The sequence below is a fragment of the Manis javanica genome, chromosome 1 (assembly GCF_040802235.1).
Source record: "Manis javanica isolate MJ-LG chromosome 1, MJ_LKY, whole genome shotgun sequence".
Taxonomy (NCBI): Eukaryota; Metazoa; Chordata; class Mammalia; order Pholidota; family Manidae; genus Manis; species Manis javanica.
Genome location: NC_133156.1, coordinates 69,457,354 through 69,478,672, shown reverse-complemented (window position 1 = coordinate 69,478,672; position 21,319 = coordinate 69,457,354). Strand labels below are relative to the sequence as shown.

General features: G+C 37.6%; 1 protein-coding gene across 15 annotated transcripts in view; it reads left to right on the top strand.

The window, feature by feature from the left end:
• The window catches only part of PAM (peptidylglycine alpha-amidating monooxygenase), a 274,509-nt gene that overhangs the window by 146,669 nt on the left and 106,521 nt on the right, over window positions 1-21,319 (top strand). For all 15 annotated transcript variants that reach the window (XM_037011902.2, XM_037011900.2, XM_037011915.2 and 12 more), the window contains one exon: window positions 18,658-18,715. In XM_037011902.2, coding sequence (XP_036867797.1) covers window positions 18,658-18,715 — 58 coding nt within the window. The remainder of the gene's footprint in view (window positions 1-18,657; window positions 18,716-21,319) is intronic.

The following is a 21,319-nucleotide window of genomic DNA, read 5'->3' as shown; positions in this document are numbered from 1 at the left end:
AATATTCTCTTTTCACTTTAGTTTGTGATGACTTGGAAACCTTCTACAATAGCCAAAGAGATTTGAAGCACCACTGAAGCAAATAAAAGCCAAATCTAGGACTCTTGTAATGCTTTCAAGTCCACTGCTGTTGGAAAACTCCAAGTTTATTGGAACACTGTGTATCATTTATTTCTCCACTTCCCTTCTTTCTTCAACATGTATTCCCCAAGATCCAGAAATGTCAGCTGTCAAAAAAAATGTTTATAAATATAAACCCAAGGTAGTTTCCTTGCATTTTCCTACTAAACCTTTCAGAACCTATTTACTGTGGTTACAACTTTACAGAGAATAGAGAGAGCTTTGCAAACCTGTGAATTACTCTGTTATGAAGGAGAGCATTAATTAACCTAAGAATGATCTCATCTCTTTGTTACGGTCAGTTTAGGAAATTGTTGGCCGAGTTTTTTCTTCAAAGTATATAGTCAAACCTGCTAGTGAAATCCAAAGATATCATCACATATGTATTAGCAATAGTATTAGTAGGGTTAATTTAGGAATATATTAAAAATTTTTTAAGTAATTTTGCTAGGGTATTGAAATGTAAACAAGATTTCAGTACTTTTTCCAACTTTTTCTGATTATCAGTCTGCCAGACCATTTTTTCCCACAGGCTCTTGTAAAATAATCTTGTCACCATTGCAACACCAATATACACCAGTCCTAAAATGTACCTAACCTATTGAATATTGCAGCGAATAAAATAACCTTGTTAGTTGGCCATTATTTACAATATTACTTCTGTGGATTGGGGGAAGACCTGAATTCCATCTGAAAGTTTATCACTCCAGGAACAAATCTCCATTTCATGTCTCTTCATTGAAATATCATCCCCACCTCCGTCCTGCTGTACTGTCAAGATCATATGTTCCTTGAGGGAAAAGATCTGTCTGTCTTCTTCACATTTGTATCCCCTGGGCCTAAAACAATGCTGAGTGTCCATTAAGATGAGTTGAACAAATTGTTTTTAAGGGAAGGAAATACCTTCACACCAAGAATATTTCCTGCCCACCCCCCAAGCGCCCAAACATACACATACACACATTCCAGTGATTGTAGCATTTTTATGCCTCCACATTGACCACAGGTTGAGCCCCCTGCTGCCATGCTCTTCATACATAAGAAATATTCTGAGGTTCAGTATTTTTATTTCAGCTGCTACCTGTTTGCCCTTGCAGGATTTTTTCACTTTTGTCAACTTATTTGAGATACAGTTTACTTAAAAATTCATCAATTTTAAGTGTACGGTCTGGTGAGTGCTGATAAATATGTGCAGTTGTGTAACTGCCACCATAACCTGGTGAAGAACATTTCCATCACCCCAGGCATTTTCCTGTGCCCCTTTGTGCTTCTTCTATGCATCCCCCATCCTTGACCCCTGGCAATACTGATCTTTTTGTCACTATAGTTTGACCTTTTCTAGTTTCACATATAAATAATCACAACAATATATAGTCCATAGTATTTGGCTTCTCTCACTCAGTATGATGCTTTTGAGATTCATCCATGACATTGTGTTTACCAGTAGTTTGTTTCCTTTTACTGCAGGTCATAGCTGTGGGCAGTCTGGAATCTAACCCAAGCAGCCTGGCTTCAGACCCGTGCTTTTAACCCTTAGCATTATGATGCTTTTCAGTCCATATCATTTTCTTAGTGATCATCCCTGATAATACTCCTACTCAGAAATCCCCAGTGACTCTTCATTCTGACCAAAGAATATGGACATTTCCTAATCCATAGTCTAGTTTTTGAATCATCTGCCCTATGTTCCCCATCTGTGTCTCTGTAATCTTCATTCCTGCCTCCTTGCTCCTTTCTGAGTACCCCATTTGCTACCATACTTAGCCTATTTTTTATTTCTACAGTTAGATGCCTTTGAACCTCCTGCTGTTATTCTTTCTTCCTGTTAAACTTTCTTTGCCCTACATCTTCACCTATCGAAATCATACCCCGTTAAGTTACAGAATATGTGTACCTTTTCCCATGAACCTGCCTGATTCCCTCAGACTGAGTGCCATAGTTTATACCAATCTTATAGACCTGTTATTGCATTGTCCCTTGCATTAACTCATTCTCATGTTCTAAATCTCTGCCACTAAAAGGTCTCTGAAATCAGTGACTGCATCTTATTCATCTTTGTGCATATTTTTGTCAGTTTATGCTCATTCTTAACAAACAGACATCACAATCTATATTTAAAAGAAGCCAGCTCATACATGTCCTGCAGACAAGATGGTTTGCAGTGTTTTCTATCATGTCTTACACATTGAAAGTACTCAGTATTTGTTGATTACTAGATCTTCCTGGAAGCTATTTCTTCTGTTCTTCTGCTCTAGGAAAGCAGATTGGCCAATGACCCATATGATGTAATAAAGATTGTCTAATTAAGGCTATGTTCCCAGTGCCTTGCAGAGGGCCTGAAAATATTTGCTAAGAATAGATATTTATTGGTTGTGTCCTTTGGTCTAGGTACAGAGCACATTAACAAATACAGATTGATTAGGCAGTTAAATATCTCCCTGGTTAAAGTGGGTAGAACCACATAAGATTGTTCTATCTTTGTAATGGTCTAAATTTTAGGTATCTACAATTCTTGTCCTTTCTTCCTCGGAAATGTTCTCCAAATTTGTCCCTTTTCTTCTCTCCAGCGACACTGGTTTCCTCCATTCCCTGTGCTTCTGACGCTCCCTGCCCAGAGCCTTTACCTTCGCTGTGTCCTCATGTGCTTGCTCTTCCCTCCCTGCCCACCTTGGGCAATGCCTTTTCCACTTTCATATCCCAACCTGAGCATATTCCCTCAGAGAAGCTGTTCCTGGCCACCTCCCATCCTCCTTTCCCTCCTATGCGCCTACCCTACCTTTCAGAGAGCTGTCATAGATCTCAGAGAGCCTCATGCCTTTTTAGGGGACCCCTCACAGTGGCAGTGTTACATTTGTTCATGTCATTACTCTATGTGTGCCTCTATTTCCTCATCAGATGCAGACTGTGTCAGAGCAGGAAGCCCATCTGTTTTTGCTCACCATGGCATCCCCCATGTCTAGTTCAGGGTCTGGCAGTAGTAGACTTAGTTATACGTTGGTGGGATGGACAAGACGCATGGGATGTATGACGGATGAATGTGAGCAGACTTTCAGCACTGCTCTCCTGTCATAGGCTTAACTCAGATCAGCAGCACCAGCTCCTGGCTTGCTTCCAGACTCCACTGCCTTCCCCCTCTTGTTGTGTCCTCATTGCTCATTATCTGTTCCATCAAAGCGTTCTTCCTAAAGGGCTGCACTCATGATTCCATGCCCACACGTCATTCACTTGCCATGACTGTCACGTCTAAATAGATCAAATCTAAATTTTTCTCATCTCCCAAGCCCTTTCATTATCTGGTTTTATTCAACCTCATTTCTCAGAACTCCCTAAAATGTCCCCCCTGTGCCTGTTAGTCCAGTCATCACTCTCTCTGCTTCCACTGAGCCTACTCCCATCTCTGGGTTTGGTTCAAACTAATTTCTTGGCTCAGAGGATCTCTTAGTTTATCTGAATTCTTCCCCTCCTACACAGAGACTCAGCTTCTCTGTTCAGAGCCTCTCAGATGCTGAGAGAAGCCTAGGTCCTGTCCTTTTGCTTTTGATGCTTCCATTTGATAATTTTTTTAAATATTAAGAAATACCAAAGCAGGAATGTACGAGTAGGGATGTATTCTACGTGCTGGATATCCTCCATTGGCCGCTTCAAATGTACTTCCCGCTCTTCTCCAGCCTAGGCCGGCCTCTAGGAGACCGACCTTTATGGGCGTCACCAACTGGCTCCCTTGCTGTCTGGTTTCCAGGTGGTTTCAGTAAGTGGGAGCAACTTGCAGAAGACTGGAAAGCAGGAGGAGGGGTCAGGGTATTTATTCCCTGGGCTCCTCTGTTGGGCAACAGCTTGACAGAAAATGGGTTTCTTTCCCTCTGCCATAGCTCCTGTTATCTCCTAGTCTAAGACAGTTCCTGGTTTTGGTAACTCTTCCTTTTCGTGTCATATATGTCTTTGAATGATAACTGTTTGCTACTTTGTCAACCCGTGGGGTGTTTCAGCATCGCTTAACATGTTTCCCTCAAACTAGCCCTTGGTTCCTTTGTTAAATTTTTCTCACTTGCCCCCTTTATTTGTGCCTTCTGTTTCTTAAAAGACCTTTAACTGATATAGTTTAAACATTAACTATGGTAAATTAATAATTCACCTAATAAATGGTGCAACGCAATATTCACATTCACAGGAAAATGTCAGGATTGGTAAAATATGTTAAGTCTTTGCATTACAATAGGTGGGATCTGGACACAAGGTAAACATATTAAAATATGTCAGCTTTTCTCAGTGTTGTCTGTCTCTCTCACTCTTTGCTTAATCTTGTTAGAAGAAAAGGTCCTTGGAACATCAGGTGCATCCCTATGGCCCTCCGAGCCCGGAGAAGTCCTATCTAGGACCAAGTCACCCCTTCAGATCTCTCCCTTCTCTGAAATCCTGTCACTTTTCTAGCCCTTAACACAGAACTTGACACTTCACTATTTCCTAATGGTAGGCATCATCTCCTCTATTATATTCTAGTTTCTGGAGGTAGAGATTTTTTTGTATCTATTTTTATGGCCCAGGAGCAAACTATGTATAGAATCAACATATGTTTGTTGTTCAGTTTATCTGTTAGCACTGATTGGTTGGTAGACTGGTATCAAATATTCTTGGGAACAAGCTGTATCTTTTTATATTTTAATCATTTTAAGGGAAAACTTGCTAGTATACACAAAATTAAAAGGCCAGTGTTCTAGATAATGAACCCCCACATACTCATCAATGATGAGTAACTCATGGTCAGTCCTGTTTCATCTGTATTTGCCTACTTTACTCCTCCCCCAGCATACACACTGAATTATTTTGGATCATCTAGTAGACATGTTTCATTCATTACATTTCATTTCATAGTATTTTAATGTGTATTTTAAAAAGGTAAGTACTTTATTTTTAAACATAGCCTAAATTACCATTATATTATCAAATATCCAATCAGTGTTAAATTTCTCTAGTTGTTCTATTTTTTAAATGTTGGTTTGTTTACATCAGGATCCAAATGTAGTCTACATGGTAAATCTTGTTGACATGTCTCTTTTATAGGGAATCTTGAGATTCCTTTTCTGTGCTTTTCCTTGTAATTTATTTGTGAAGAAAATAGGGTATTTGTCCTAAAGAGTTTTCTGTATTCTAGATTTTACTGATTATATTATTAGGGTATCATTTAACATTTCTCTCTGTCCTTTTTATTTCTTGCACTGACACGCCTAAAGGCTTGATTAGGTTTAGGCTAGAGTTTTTGGCAAGAATATTTCACAGGTGATGTTATATACTACCAACCGGAGCATATAATGTCTGATTGTTTCTCTTCTTACGATGTTAATCCTATTTATGAAATTAAGAGTTGTGAGCTTGGGGAACCCATCGTGAAGTTTCCCATCAGCTTTGCACCTCTTGGTCTCGGCAACCATGGATATTTATCATTGCTTAGATTCATTAGAAGTTGCATAAGATGAGGATTCTAATTGTGTCATTCCTTTTGAATTTGTTATAAAAAGAATTTCCCCCACAGACTGTTTGAGCAGTCTTAAATTCAGTTTATCTTGTATACACAGTTTATGTTCTATAACTGCTGGATATCAAAGGTGAGGTTTTCTTACAACACCTGCTAAGGCCACTGACTGTAGACACCTAATTAGGTGACGATGACAATTGATTAGTTTTATTGTTCTTATCATGCTCTCTGTGTTTAAGAAAACATAAAAAAACAAGATGATTTTAAAGCATTGAATTCACTTTCTCATTTAGTATTAGGATTTTTCCAAGCTGGCTTAAAGAAGGACACAGAGCACTGAAGTGCAGTATTCATGTTTATAATGTAGAATGAGCTGATGACAAGTAAAAACATATCTTGAAAATGGACATTTGCAGCTTCCACAGCTGTTTGGTTCCTATGATAATAACTCCATTAACTACATGACAATATCCACCCCTGGGAGTTGAGATACAAAGAGAAGACAACCTTTGTAGAGTCATTTCTTTTCCTAAATAATTAATATTGTCTTTCAATGGAAGTTGGAAAATTACAGTGGGATAAATCTGGTTAGATAGTCTTTCTTAAAAAAGACATAAATAAAATCCCTAAAGGAAAAAAATGACTCAATGCTTTGGAGCTATTTTTGTAGGAATAGGCCCTGTATGAAAGGTTATTAGTCATTGTAGCAAAACAAAGCTCAATAAGCTAATTCAACCAACATTCGCTGCACACCCTGTTCTTATGCTAGGTGGTCTCTGGGAATACAAACAAGAAACAAGTCAAGGCTTCAGCCCTTAAAACACTGTCCAAAGCAGCAGACAGGCAACAAACAAGGAGCTTTGCTGTAACTGCCTAATGTTGGAACAGCGATGTTTACGGCCTGAAAGGAAGAGCAGAGATCATTCCAAAGAATTTTTTTGTATTTGACTTTATGACTCCTCTTAGAAATTCAAGGCAAAGGATGCAAATCTGTCATAATGTTTTCTTTATGAGTTGTAAGTCAAAGGAAAATGAATAGGTCGCAGAATCACAGTGAGGCAGGCAGAGAGCAGCAGAATGACTTCGGCCTTGGTCATTACAGCTAAATATATGACTTCATCGTTAAAGTATCCCCATGCCTGTGATGCCTTTTCTTTTGGAGAAAAAAGCATCATATTTCAGAAGGTGCAAGTGTCTTTATTTAGCTTAGAATTAAACTGGCTTTCCATCTCCTATTTCTCTCAGGGTTGTCAGGCTTGATGACTGGGAGTTGACGTTTTATCCATTCCTGGCACCCATATCTTTGTGTATCTTGGCATCTAGTTGAGTGATGCAGCAGAAAATGTCTAACTGAGTATTCAGTGGACCTCTGAACAACATAGGTTTGAACTGCATGGATCCACTTACATGCAGATTTTTTTCAATAAATACATTGGCAAATATTTGATTTTTTTCTGACAACTTGAAAAAACATTTTCTCTAGCTTAATTTATTATAAGAATATAACATACAAAATCTGTGTTAATCAACTGTTCATGTTATCAGTAAGGTTTCCAGTCAACAGTAGGCTATTAGTAGTTAAGTTTTAAGGAGTCTAAAGTTACACACAGATTTTGACTGTGCGTGGGGAGGTTGGTGCCCCCCACCAAACCTGCATTGTTCAAAGGTCCAGAGTTATTTTACCAGACAAGAAGGCAAGGATTTCAAAACTTTTGAACATTGCAGATCAATACACTGAAATGGACCCAGTTGCCCAGATTATCTACCACTGGTTAAATTTTGAACTATGAGGGGTTTTTTTGGTTTTATTTTCAGAAATGTACTGTCAGGACGTATTGATTGCCTACTCTATAGAAATCTCCTCCCCTTCTTTCTTGCTAACTGCCCCCCACTTTTGTTCATGCATTAGCCTTCTCTAGCCCAGAAAATGAATCATAACTGGACTGAGCCAATCATCATAATTCCTTTAAACTTGCTAATGATTGGTTCAGGGGTGGACATGTGACACAATCTGGCCATTTTGATGGGAAGGGAATTCTGCTGGATGAAGTGCTTCTGAGAAAGCTTTGCTCTTGAAAAGAACTTAAGGGAGAGACTTTCCCTCTGCTGGCCTTTGGGAATTGTTCTGTGATAACATACTGTAAGCAGCTGCAAAAGCCGTAAAATCATGAAGAAAGAATCTTGTGTAGGAAAGGCAATACCCTGAATATGACAAAGCTAAAAGAGGGAAAGAACCTAGGTCCTTGATGACATTGTTTAGTTGCTGGGTGAAATAACCATTCCTGCATCTCTCTTGTTTCTGGACTTTACCTTATGGGAGAGATGACATCTCTGTTAGTTTAAGTCATTTTGAGTTGGTCTTCTGCAGTTTGTGACCAAATTCATTCTTAGTGGTCGCAAATATTTCCTTAGACGTCTTCCTTCCAGATGACTGTAATGGCACATATTTGATTTAGCGTGGTCTTTGTGATGTGTCCTGGTGACTCTCTGCCCAGTCCACTCCAAGGAGAAAAGGGCTGTTTCCGATCAGCATCGCCATAGCCCTAACTATGCACTGCCATTTTGCTTTCTTGCAATTTTGTACCAATTTTAAGCACCATACAATGAATAAAAAATTAATCATTTTTCAGATAAAATATTGTGATAGTTGCCAAGAGTACATAAATGTATTTGAATTTTATAAGATTATTTATATATTTTGCATCTCTTCCATGGGAAATCTATCAGGCAAAGGCATACTACACTATTGCCCCCTACCGATGCATGACAAATAGTAAAGGTTCAAATAATACATTAATATATTAAGCAAATACATACGCAAACTGTTCTTTGCTTATGGAACAGAATCACAGTTTACATACTATTCTTCAGGTATGCAAGGAAAATAAAGATTTTAATTTTTAAGACTGACCTAATTTAGCTCCTTAAGCCCCTGACCCTCTCAATAACAAGGGAAGAAAACCTTAAAAGTGTCAATTGAAGGTACCCCACTCTCTTCAGGTTCAAGACAACCAGTTCAACTTTTGAGGAAGTTGTTTCTCTACCTCTTCCCTTTTTTATTAGTCATGATAGTATCTGGGTGTATGAAAAGGGTGGTCCTACATAAATGGCCATGGGCAGAGAAGAGGTTTCAAATGAATGGGGTTTATGGGCTTTGTTTCCTTAATTGACATCAACTCTGACATCTCATCTGTGACTATGAAATTAGCTTCCCTTTGGCCACAGACTTTTTTTTAATTTTGTTCTGTATCTTTCTCCTCTATGGAAGGGTGTGCTGCCGTGCCAAGTTCTCTTTTTTTTATAGTAGCCCTGCCCCCCTTGGAGGGCCCTAATAGTAGAATGACTGCTGGGACTCCAAAATGTCATTTAGTTGCAAAGGGAATGTGAATCCAAGAGTTAAATATTCTCAAAACACTTGTCTCCTTACAAATATATAATGCCTGAAGATTCAAAGTCTTGTCCAAAACTGTAATACTTATACAAGTGTGCTAAAATCTGTTGTATTACTACTAAAATACAAATAAATAAAATACATAAAATAAATAAAATACTACTAAAATACAGAAAAAATACAAACAAATAAATAAATAAATGTCCATTTTAATATTATAATATTGGCTCTTTTCTAACTATTTTATGTAAAAAGTATATACTTCCATAATATAGTATATATACCTATGTATATATACCTATATATATATATCTGTAGTATAGTAGGCACTTCATTAGTTCTTAATATATTACAAGAAATTAAAATCAGTGTGTGCTAAAAGGATAAATCAGGTGTTCAGATACCTAGGTTTGTGTTGACACCACCAGTCTATGGAACAGGAGTAGTTTCCTGGGTTGGAAATCTGCAAACATCCATAGGGATTCATTCCTGGGTAACAGTATATTCCATTGGAGCTTATATATGATCAGTATTGCTTCAAATAATTTTTTCTTACATTGTTTAAGGTTGAATATTTGTAATTATTAAATAATTGATTTATTGGCTCTATTTTTCTTCAGCCTTCTGAACCTTTGTTTGGTTTTTGTTGCTGTGGCCTCTGTTTCTCCTTTTCCTTTTCATTGATGTTCCGCTCTTCTTTCCCATTCCCCGAGTTGCCGTAGTCCCTATGACGGACACCGAAGGTGCTGGAGGGGGAACTTGCTGGTGACCCTGCTAGTATTGCTGCTGCAGGCATTTCGTTACTGGAGTGCTGTGTGGATGGCAGCCATGGGTCAAGCTGGGGTGATGTGGGCCTGAGTGGCGGAAGCTTTACATAGCCTTGAGGAAACCGAGTCAGGCTGAAGTATCCTCCTTATATAAGGAGGGGCTACAGGGAAGAACCGGGTTTCTTAAAGTACGTTAGGGATATTAATACAAAAAAAGCAAATGTCCAAATGTTGGTATTGTATTGCAACCATCCCTATGAGAATACTGCTCACATAGGGATTTTGATTAGTGACATAATAAGCTACTCCCCATTTCTTGAAACACTGTCTTTTTTTCAGCTTCTGTGAGTTAACACTGACCTGGGTTTTCTCTAAACTCCCTGGCAGCCCTTTCTTTGGCCAGCTACCTCATAGATCTGTCAGTGTTCTTTTCTGTTTTACTCTATATTCTTGCAAAGCAACCTCCTCCACACCCACTGCCCAGTTACCACGCCACTTTCACGTTGCATAAATTTACATTTCCAGGCCTTTCCTCTAAACTCTGGAGCTTTGACCCAACTGTCCTTTTGACATTTACATGTAGATTTTTCAGAAGCTTAAATTCAACATGTACAATGCCAAATTCATCATCATCTTTAATCTTGGTGGATTTGTGTTTTATTTCTCAGTGGTTGCTACTGCCAATCCATTCAGTCACACACACCAGAAATCTAGGAATCATCCTCGAAACTGCCTCCTCACTTTCCGTCCAAATCCACTCCCAAGTCATGTCTGTTTTACCTTTTTTAATGTCTCCAGAATCTGTCCTTTCTCCCCTTCCCTGCCACCATCATCCAGTTAAACTGTTATTGTCACGTTTCTGAACAACCACATGGCCTTTTTATTGGCCTCGTCTAATTAATTCTAGCCTCTGTGTTGGCTTCCTACAACAAAAATTCATTGGCTTTCTGTTTGCTTTCAAGAAGAACAAAATAAGACAAACCGGGTCCTTAACATGGACTACAAGGTCTTGCATTGTGTGCCATATTTACTTTCCTAGTCCAGCTTACAATACATTTCCCTTGTCTATATGGACCGGCTTTTGTTTCCTCAATCACAGGGCCTTTGATAATACAATTTTCTGTGCCTAAAATTCTGCCAGTCCCCCTTTGCCTGCATCATTTCTCCTGGCTCTTGTGGCAACCTTTACATCTCCCAGGTATTATTTAAAACAGTAAAAATGTAGCATTTATTTGTGTGATGATTTGCTCTGCTCATAGATTGTAAACTCTGTAAGGACAGAGACCATGTACAGTTTTGCTCACAGTTTTGTGAGTGTAGAACAGTGTCTGAGGAGTTGCTCAACATGAATGTTTGTTGAGTGAATGAGCGGATGGGTAAAAGAACAGATTTCTACATAGACATTAAAGGACATTTAAAGATAGTCATGGCTATGGCAGGGCATGTGGGAACAGGTCCAGGAAAAAGAGAAACTGTGCAAACTACTTTGTTTTCTTGTGGTTCATTTTCAGCTTCAAGAGACTAGAATGCAACTCAAGTAGTAAAGTAGTTGACAGAGCTGTTCAAGTCTAGAGCTTCTCTTCCATGGGGCTGTTTGTCCAGCATCAAATGAAAGCCACTTAGCATAGAAATAGGGTGTTTGGGGCTTGTAACTGTGGGGCCTTTCCTGTTTGAAGTGTCTCAAAGCAGATTTGATAAATAGAGGCACTTTTCAATCATCTGTGTGACCAGTACTGTTGGCACAACATTCAGAAAACTTTCTGCTTCTGTATTCAGGGAAATGAAGAAAAGTGTAAACCACTGGCTTAAACTTGGGGGAGGTGAGTACAGTAGGTCATCTGCAGCCTCTGTTCTGAACAGTGGTTTCCCTCACCTATTCTCTTGTACCCAGAAGCCAAGAAGGGTCCCACTGCTGTCACACCACCTGTGGTGCCATTGGCAGTTAATTACAGAGCGTTATTAGCATGCTCCTTTTTGTTTCCTCTTAAAGTGTGGGCTAGCTCTAAGACAGATGTTTTCTCTCCAAAATATTTTTTCCTACATCATTTGCTTGTACAAATTTATAATTCCCAGAGAAGAGCCCTTGCCAGGAAAGTAGCTTCCATTTGAGCTACTTGGCATGGAGAATCTTGTCATCCTCAGCAACAGCATGATTTTAGTTTAAAAATGCAAATGGGATTCTGGGATGAATCAACTGAAGGATAAAATTCATATGAAAAAAGTGATGCTGTATAAAACCCTAATTACTGAGCATCTATAACACAGGTTTCGGTTCAGCCTTTCTTAAACTGTGAGTTTATTGCCACATGGAAAATTCAACAAATATTTGTAGAGCTCCCAGGATGGGCCAGATAGTATTCTAAATGCTTAGGATACAAGATAGACATTATTAAAAGAAGATGACATTCTAGGTCAGCCAGAAGGTCAGTGGGGATGAAGCTTAGCCTGACGGTCAGGACAGCAGCGGAGCCTTCCGGAGATCACTCTCTCTCAGTCATTTGGGAAGGTCTCAACATAACATCTTCACAATGACTCTGTCTTCTAGAGCCTAGTTAAGTATCAATATAAATAGGCAACATGTTTTTTATTGATTTGGTAAGAGAAAGACAACAGGAAAAGGAAAATTAGAATAGACTACATAAAAAAGTGACAGTTTAAGGGATGTTACTGTAATTATCTTAAGTTCTGGTTTCAGAGGAGTAGATTTTTTAAAATTTTCACTCCAGAAAATCATTTATACTCTGGTATCATTTTACTTGGCTCTAGCTTTCTTTTATATTAGGATAGAGTGGAAAGTACTAAGATGTTAGTCTGTATAAGCTTACTATGTATGTTTTAAAACCACTTTGGGAAATAGAAACTTGATTCTATTTTCTAACTGAATTGTTAAAGGTAGACTTAAAAAAAGCATTTTCCAACCACTTTCTTCCTCTCATAACCAAAATTCTTGTCAAAGAGGCCTGATCACGTTCTGTACCTTTCTGCTGGACTGGCAGCCCTACTGTCAGTTCTTGAAATTTCCACTAGTTCTTTGCAGCACTCTAGTTATTTAAACCTCAAGTGAGTAATGTGAGAAAATGTAGGGCTTTATGGATCCTTCATGGTTTGTCTGGATTGGATTTCAACTGTGCATTATCTGGGTTAGTAAAGTGCTTACTACCTACTTTTCAAGCAGTCACTTTAAGGAACAAAGTCACTATTACCACCGTGAGGTGGTTCCATTGCTGTGCTTATTTTACAGGGGATAGCTGAGAAAAGTCACCAGGAACCATACTATAGACAATGTAATATTTCTATGGGTTGTGGCCTATTAACAGAGAACAACCCATTTGCTAACAGCCACGGAAACAAGCAAAAGTGCTATATCTAGGTAAAACTGGGTCACATTGTCTATGTGCGCACCTATTTGTGTCACCACATTGAGTAGTCTCCTCAAGAAAGGTAGTCTGCTGAGATTCTTAAGCCTGAGCAATACGAGGGCAGTGAAGATATTATCCAATCAGGATCAAATCATAGGACTCAACACTAGAATCTGAATGGTACCTCTGGTTTCCCAAAACAAAAGTTACTGGCTTTATGTGAACAGTTTTCTCGTGTAATAGTATACAGATGGTTTTGTTTGTCCCATATTAATTAAATAAGCAGTTGAATTTATTAACTACTTACTCCATAGAAACCACTGCATCTCTGTCTCACAAATGACTAAATCAAAATAAAGAACCCTTTTTAAATAATAAAAACAAGGTGTTACTGAACATTATTGTCTACTTGGGAACTCTTAGTTTAACACAGGTAATAATAGAATATCACAGGAGTTCTTTAGTAATAAGCACATTTTTTCCTTTCATTTCTAGCACACTGTCTTATTCTGTCAGAAAAATGTGCTTTTCTTGGATCATTCCCAATAGCAGCACTAAAGAGGCATCAGCAATATCATATCCCTCTTGATTCAGATTTGGCTGATGCGCCATAACAGAAAGCACTGGGACACGTGACTAAGAAGACTCACATTATTTCACCCTTTTTGTACATCTGAGCCTTATGTTAGCCGTTTGAATCCACAGTATTTTACAGGCAGTCCCCTGGCACCAAGCTCAGATACACTGTTCTTCCCACAGAGAGAAAAAGAGGATTCATGATGATGACATATGGAAGATTGTGAAAGGTTTTGCTGGTAGTTTGGATTGAATTATGGAAGCATCCTTCCTAGGACAGTGCGTTCAAATGAGCAAACTATTATAATGGGCAGCCAGGTGCCATTTTCATGTCTTCAGCATGTGTTAGAGAGAAACATTGATCTGAGTTATGTATGTTTTCAAATCGCTTTACTTTGCAGAAACAGAATAGTGACAAAAATTAAATAGCTGTGGCTCTAGCCTTGTTCACTGCCATTTATCAACAAGCTTCATGACATATTCTCAGGCTCTATTGAAAATTTAGGGGACTTGGACTTGTCTTATTAAATTATATGTGTCTTTGATTCTTTTATTTTTCCCATTAATCAAGTAAACAGAATTGTGTCTAAGAACTGACATGTTCTTTTCAAGTATGAGAGAGGTTTGAAAAACAATCTTTTAATAGCTATCTTTCTATAGTGGAAAGAGAAGTATTTTTATGAACTGAGTTCAAATTCCATTTTATCAGTTTTGAGAAATTTTTGATTAATCACAAACAAGTGACCTTGAATTTCAGCTTTTCTGTCTCTGAAACAATGTCTGTAATACCTTCCTTGTGGTGTTACCTTGAAAAATAACTGAAAGAAAGCTTCTAGAATAAAGTAGGAGGCTCATTAAATGCTCTCCCTTTTACAAGGTATCATAGGCTAAGTACTGATTCTATGTCTCAATCATTTGATTTTTGTTGTTGTTGTTGTTGTTGAATGATGGAGGTTATGCAGTGTATTTACCCAAGCAGGGTGTTGTTAAACAGTGCTCTTTGGTGTTCATCTTGCAAAAAAGAAAAACACAACTGGTTGCTTGCTCCTATCAGTGATGTAATGATTTTATTACTTTGAGAAATGTATTGTTAACAGTTTTCTTAATATTATCACCTCAGGAGGCTTTGCTCTTTTAAGAAATTTTCTTTGTCACAGGATTGGTTGTAGTTAACTGTGTGATTATATCATCGTAGTCTTATATTCTTAAACTGCCTACTGTTTATAGCATGGAATTTAAATTTAAACTGTCCGTCTTGGTGATCTGCTATAGAAGTTACCCTGTATGAATGAAACAGTATTTTGAAACCACCTAAATAATCTTTCTTTCTCTATGCTGTAATGACCTCATGATAGGTTGGCAAAGGCCACTGTCCAGCTCAGTCTTCAAAAAATTAAATACCTTGTTAAAAAAAAAAGTTACTCACTTCCTTATCACAAGCCTTAAATCTGATTTAAAATATAGGATTTAGTTTCATAGTTAGGAAAACAGAGGTATGAAGGTTCAAAGGACTCTCCAGAGTTGCTAACTAATTAAAAGGGTAGAAAGCTAGATTAATGGCAAGAAGCATATGTAATTATTTCTAATGGTCTTGAAGACATAGAGTTGAAGACTTAATCCTAACTCTGAAGCTGACTACCTGAGTGGCCTTAGGTAGATCAGTAATATTCCTGTGGATCAGTTTCCATTTCTGTAAAAAAAGATGCAATGCCCACTAGACCTACTCCAAGTGTAACTGTGAGGAGCACGCAAGAGTAGTTTTCATACTCAGCCAGCCTATAGGAGACAAAATGTGGCTCTGGCTTTTCCATAAGGTATGGTTTCTCTTGTGGAACTCTGTAAACAACCCTCAATGGTATGTCTTCTTTACAGAGATCTTGAGCTCTCAACTTAATGCGAGAAACCAAACAATAGTACCAGAATACTCAAGAACAAAGTCACTGGCACACTTTACAGATGCAGAGAAAAGAATAAATGACCTTTGCGACCCTCTGTTCTATTGAACCATGGTCTTCAGAGCTTTCAGTTGAGGCTAATTACTGATTTGATACACACTGTATCTTTAAAATGTGCTTATTTTTAGAAAAAAACATTTTATTTTTTTTCTTCTGACAGAATTATTCTCTATCTTGAAAAATGGGGCATAAATAAAATACTAAATCAGAGCATGATGGTACATGGCAGGCCACTGCTGCAATGTCTAACATAGACTTTGCTCTCCTAAAATAATTTTGCAGGATACTAGTTATTCTGCAGAGAAGCTCCCTCATCATTTCTTCCTTTTTTTTTTTTAACTGGCTTAACAGAACAGGAAAGAAACAGTTGAAATCTGAGCATATTCTCTCTACTAAAGATGTTATAAGCCAAGAAATATAAATTTATAGAAGAAAGGCATTCCCAAGTGATTCTGTCATTTTAAATTGTGCAACTGCTGATAAGAGCAAGAATTACAATATGGATCCGATCAATTCTGAGTATAAATAGTAGTTTCCTTTATTCTGTATATGTAATCATTATTGTGCTTCATTTTTAATTAAAAGAACCCACTTTCTGAATTTGATATGTCTTTGATGCCTATAACTCACCTATTCCAAAAACAACTTGGGGTGTCTTATAATAAAATCAAAAGTAAAATAAAACCAAAAACTTGAAGTGCAAATTTCAAAAGACTTGTTTGGCTTGCATTTCCTTGCAACCTTTGATTCTTTCTTGTTATAAATTGATGCTTAGCTACTTTAAATTTACTTTTGTTTTTATATTTGCTTTTAAGTCATTAATTGTTCACCTTGCTTTGAATGATCTGTAATACGTTACTCAGACTGCTTACATTTAGATCCCAGCTCCTGCACTTGTTAGTGCCAAAGATAAAGCAGATGGGCATTAAAGTAATTAGGACAGATTTCTTCAATAATAACCAATAATAGGGAAGGGGGTCCAGCATGAACTGAACTCAACTTCGTGGAAACAAAAGACAGGAAACTGAGCTGGGGGGTGGTAAGGGGGAGACACTAGGGGGTGTAGGAGGGTTGGTCCATGTGACTGGGCCATCTGGGTCTGTTAATTGGCACTTACCCAAAGGAAAAACAAACTTCTCTTATCTTTATGACAGGAAGCAGTGATGTAGGTTAGAGCCAGGCATCCACTGGCTGAGAACCAAGGAAGAATTATCTTGAATGTGAGAAGGCAGTTCTGGGTGGTAGAAGATTTACATCTTAAAGAGGCAGAAAAAAGATTTATAACTGTAAGCTTTCTAAAGGAACTGTGCCAAGAGGGGGCTCTGGAGCCTATTCGTGTGCTACCAGGTTTTGGATAGCACAAACAATAAAGTCACTTAACCTTGGTTTGCCTTAGTTTCCTTATCTGTAAAATGAGGAGAATAATAGTACCTATATCATAGGAATGTGTTTTGAGGATTAAGGGAGTTAGTACACATAAAGTGCTTAGAATACAGCTGGCACGTAATTCTTATTATCTTTAAATAGAATTCGTAATAGTACCTATCTACCATATTGGAATGTATTGGTTATTAAATGATATAATACAAGCAAAACACCGAGAAAACCATGCCTGACACATAATAAAGCATTCAATAATGGTTGACTAGAAGTACTAATAATAAAAGCAGCAGTTACAGTAGCTTCCAAATATCTTCTGTTTGTGAGTTACTCATAGCTCAGGATGCTCAAATAGGAAAGATTCTTGATCTTATTATTTTTAATGTTAGAATGGAATAGGTATATTTTGTAGCAGTAGTTACTCAGAGATTGGAAAAATATGAGCCATCTTGTACATGATTGTAAGATCATTAACCATTATTTTGCCAATATATTTCTTGGGTTTTGGATACACATCTCCAGCATTTATGTGGCTTGACTCCATTAGCATTCAACCTTCAACATTTCCCAGCACATTTCCTTCTTGGCAAGATAAAAATGAATCTAAATAATTATAAAGCCTTTTAAGAAACAAAACAATTTATACAAACCAGAAAAAAATATGACATATACAAAAGTAGTAATAAAGATGGAATCATATTTTTCTAATTTTTCTGATTTAAGATACTGTTTGATGTGTATTTGAACCTTGGTTCCCATTCAACACAGAAGTTACAAAAAGAGGTACAAACATCACAATTTTTTGGTGTTAAACAGTAGGTTTAGAGAAGCCCAAGTGATCTACATCCATGTTTGTGAAATCTCTTGAATCCAGCATTGTGCAGTAATAATCCATGAAGCATGAATCATTAAATGTGTTCATTTTCTATTTGTATTGGGTGTATTATCAACCATGGCCCATACTTCCCTGTATATGGATTTCCATTAAGTGGAATACATAGATTAACAAAAGTTTATTCTCCTTAAATTGCAATTTTTATCAGTAAAACTTATTGATGTTAGTATGTTTGATAGTGGGAAAATGGCCTTTTAGATAAGAAACTAGTAACTAGAAAAGAAAGAATAACTTGAGTTACTGTTGATTTCTTCAGCGTGCTACAAAAAAATATTAAAGTAATGGAGAACAGCCAAATATAAGACTACTTTTTAGTCATTGTACTTCTCTAATTATTATTTTGGGCAGCTGTAAATTGATTCAGGAAATTAAATATTTAATTATGCAAGTAGCAAAGATGGTCAAAAGTAACTCCTACGATTTGAAAGTCAAATGCATTAAATGCTCCTTTTTACAGAGGCATCTAAAACTAACTTTTTAACTGTGACAGTCCTGGAAATATCACTCATGGTATTTGTTTTTAGAAATAGGGCTTGAAATCATTTAGCGAAGAGTCCCAGGAAAACATTTAGGGTCCCTAATCTCTAGACGTCGCCCTTCCACTAACCTGGCACTGCCTCTGGCAGGAATCTTGGCCTTGCTGGGCCACGAGTTCTGCAGTCATCAAGCCCATGCTTTTACTAGTTATTGTTTCTTTTTTGTTAGCAGAATATTAATGCAGATTTTGTCTCTCTTCCTTAATAGTCTGATACATACTTCTGCATGTCCATGCGTTTGCCAGTGGATGAGGAAGCCTTCGTGAGTAAGTACTTATTGGATGATGTTCGGGGATGGGCAGTTACAGGAGGGCAGCTATTTGAAATCAGTGAAAGGTTCTCCTTGATGGTTATGAGCATCTTCATCTTTTACTGTTGGTTTCTAAAATGCATTTATCATGCCTAATGAAAAAACAAACTGGAGAGAGCCACTGAGAGACAAGATTACAAACTGTATCTGGAGAGACTCATGAGTAATAGTAGTTAAGGAGTTGCATGCAGACGTCAATGGCCGTCAATGCCATGTGGTCCCATTTGTATGGTATTGGCTTTCTGTCTGTGGCTGCTTGCTTAATTTCATTCCGCTCAACAGACTGTTTATTTACCTGTGGGTTCATGCTGTAAATAGACTGCACTTAGAATCAACATTGGGGAATGTAAGATTTACCTGTCAGATAGATAGATGGACAGGAAGAAGGGAGGAGAGGTTGAGAGAAGGAAAGAAGAGAAGGAGGGAGGGAGAAAGGAAGCAACATCAGTCCTGTAGTTTATATACTAGGATGAAAGGACTCTTAAATGGCAGGTCTCCTTCCCCAGCAGAGCCTTTAAATAAGATAGGAGAGTGCATCCGCTGTTTTCATCCAGATGGTTTAAATTTAAACATCTCTTATGACAGCCTTTAAACTGTTTAGGGAAGAGGTGTGATTGGCAAATTATTCATGGATTTGTCCCATCCTAACTACCCTGTGCTTCATTTTTCTGGCTTGAGATGTTGATTTGGAAGAGAAAGTAATGGTAATGAGAGTTGTACTTCCGTTCCATGAAACCTATCTTCAAGTGGGCTGTCTGAAATGACTATTATGTGAATTGTGAAATGTGTACAGTAGCCTTGGAGCTGTCTGAGGATGAATTTTCATGAGGTGCTCCCACAGGACTATACATTATAAACCTGAAGAGCCAGGGCAATGTGCATTTATTTATTTTTTCACACATTTTGGTGGTGATCACAACAGAAAACATGACTTACGACAGCACTCTTTACCTCAGTGTGCTCCATCTCTTTCCTAAGAATGAAAGTCAGACCTTGAGAAGTTGAGTGTTGCCTGACTGGTGTTACTTTGTATAATTGCATGTTACCAATAAAAAAGTTAGAAAGGACAGTGCTCTTAGATCCTGAACTTCAACTTTAAAAATGAAAAATCACTTAAGTTCCTAACTGTAGTGCTTTGAATAACACCAGAGGTGATTTAGGATATAAATTCGTCATTAAAAATGTCTACAGTAAGGCTTTCCTCAATTTCATATCCCCATTTGAAAGCCTAGGAGAAAATAATATTTACTCATGAAAAGGAATTTTACATGAAATTTTTTTCTTTACAAATTTTATATTATCTTGTCCAAGTTCAGAGATAGTCTTGATTCCTCATTTCACACTTGCCTTGAAGAGAAGGCTACTCTGAGTACCTGTACAAATATGATAGTTGTGTTCCACAGCAACATTAGAGGTTTCACATTAATGGGTTGCTGATTTGTTTATGAAGGTTGTTGTTAGTATATGATTTCAGAGCTGGTGACTCTGAGGACTTTAAATATATATCCTGGAATGTGTTATTGCTCTCTTAATATAAGTGTGTTTACTTTCACATAATTTAGAATTAAAAAAAGTACAAGTGAATGTATTCAGTCAAGAAAGATATTCACAGGAAGCACATAAAGGGCTATACTGGAACTGGGGTGCTAAACATTTCTGCATTTCTTAGGCAACTCTCCTCAAAGATTAAACTGTTCCCAGTTCTAAGGTCCTTAAAGGACCTTTTAAGATTAATAACTATTTTCAGTGTTTCTTCTTTTTTTTTTATTGCTGGGAGGATTGCTTGAATACTAAAGGTTTTGTCACCTGTTCAGAACAGCATTGTTTCACTTTCACTGTGAGTCCTTTAATGTACTACTCCCAGGCAATTTGTGGTTACCACTGTGTGCATAATCCAGCAACCACAGAAGTTTCGGTGTAGGCAAGTCGGAACTGGGAGAGTGAAGGCCAAAGAGAAGTACCAAGCAATCATTTGTGTAAGGGAATAAATAAGGAAAAATCTGTGTGTACTATCTCACTAATTCTTAGGAACACCCTGCAGGGGGTCCCATTTTATAGTTAGAGAAACAGCGACAAGAGCATCTGTGTTTCTAATTTAATCAGGTGTTAGGACAATAGTTTGGATGGAATCCTTGTTCATACAAACTAATCAGCCCATCACCAACCGTCATTTATTGAGGGCCCACCAGACACTAAGATAAGGAAAGCTAAGCATATTTAGGCCACTTTACAGAAGAGGAAACAGAAGGTCAGAGAGGCTAAGGAACATGCCCAATCTTTTTACTAGCTATGTTACCCTACTTGTATGCCATTTAAATCATAATAGATTTGGGCATTGTAATAGTGATACAGGGAAGAAATGAAAGCAGTTATCAAGTGCATAGATGCAGCTGAAATTTAGCAATAGCACATCTCTGTCTTCCTCATATCAAATACAATTATTGTTTCATTTCCTCACCATCATTCCCTACTGAGAGCACTCTGATCAATTTTGCCAAAAAGTAAAATAAACTGCAAACCATCATACAAAATAAAATCCAATACACATGAAGAGTTAAAG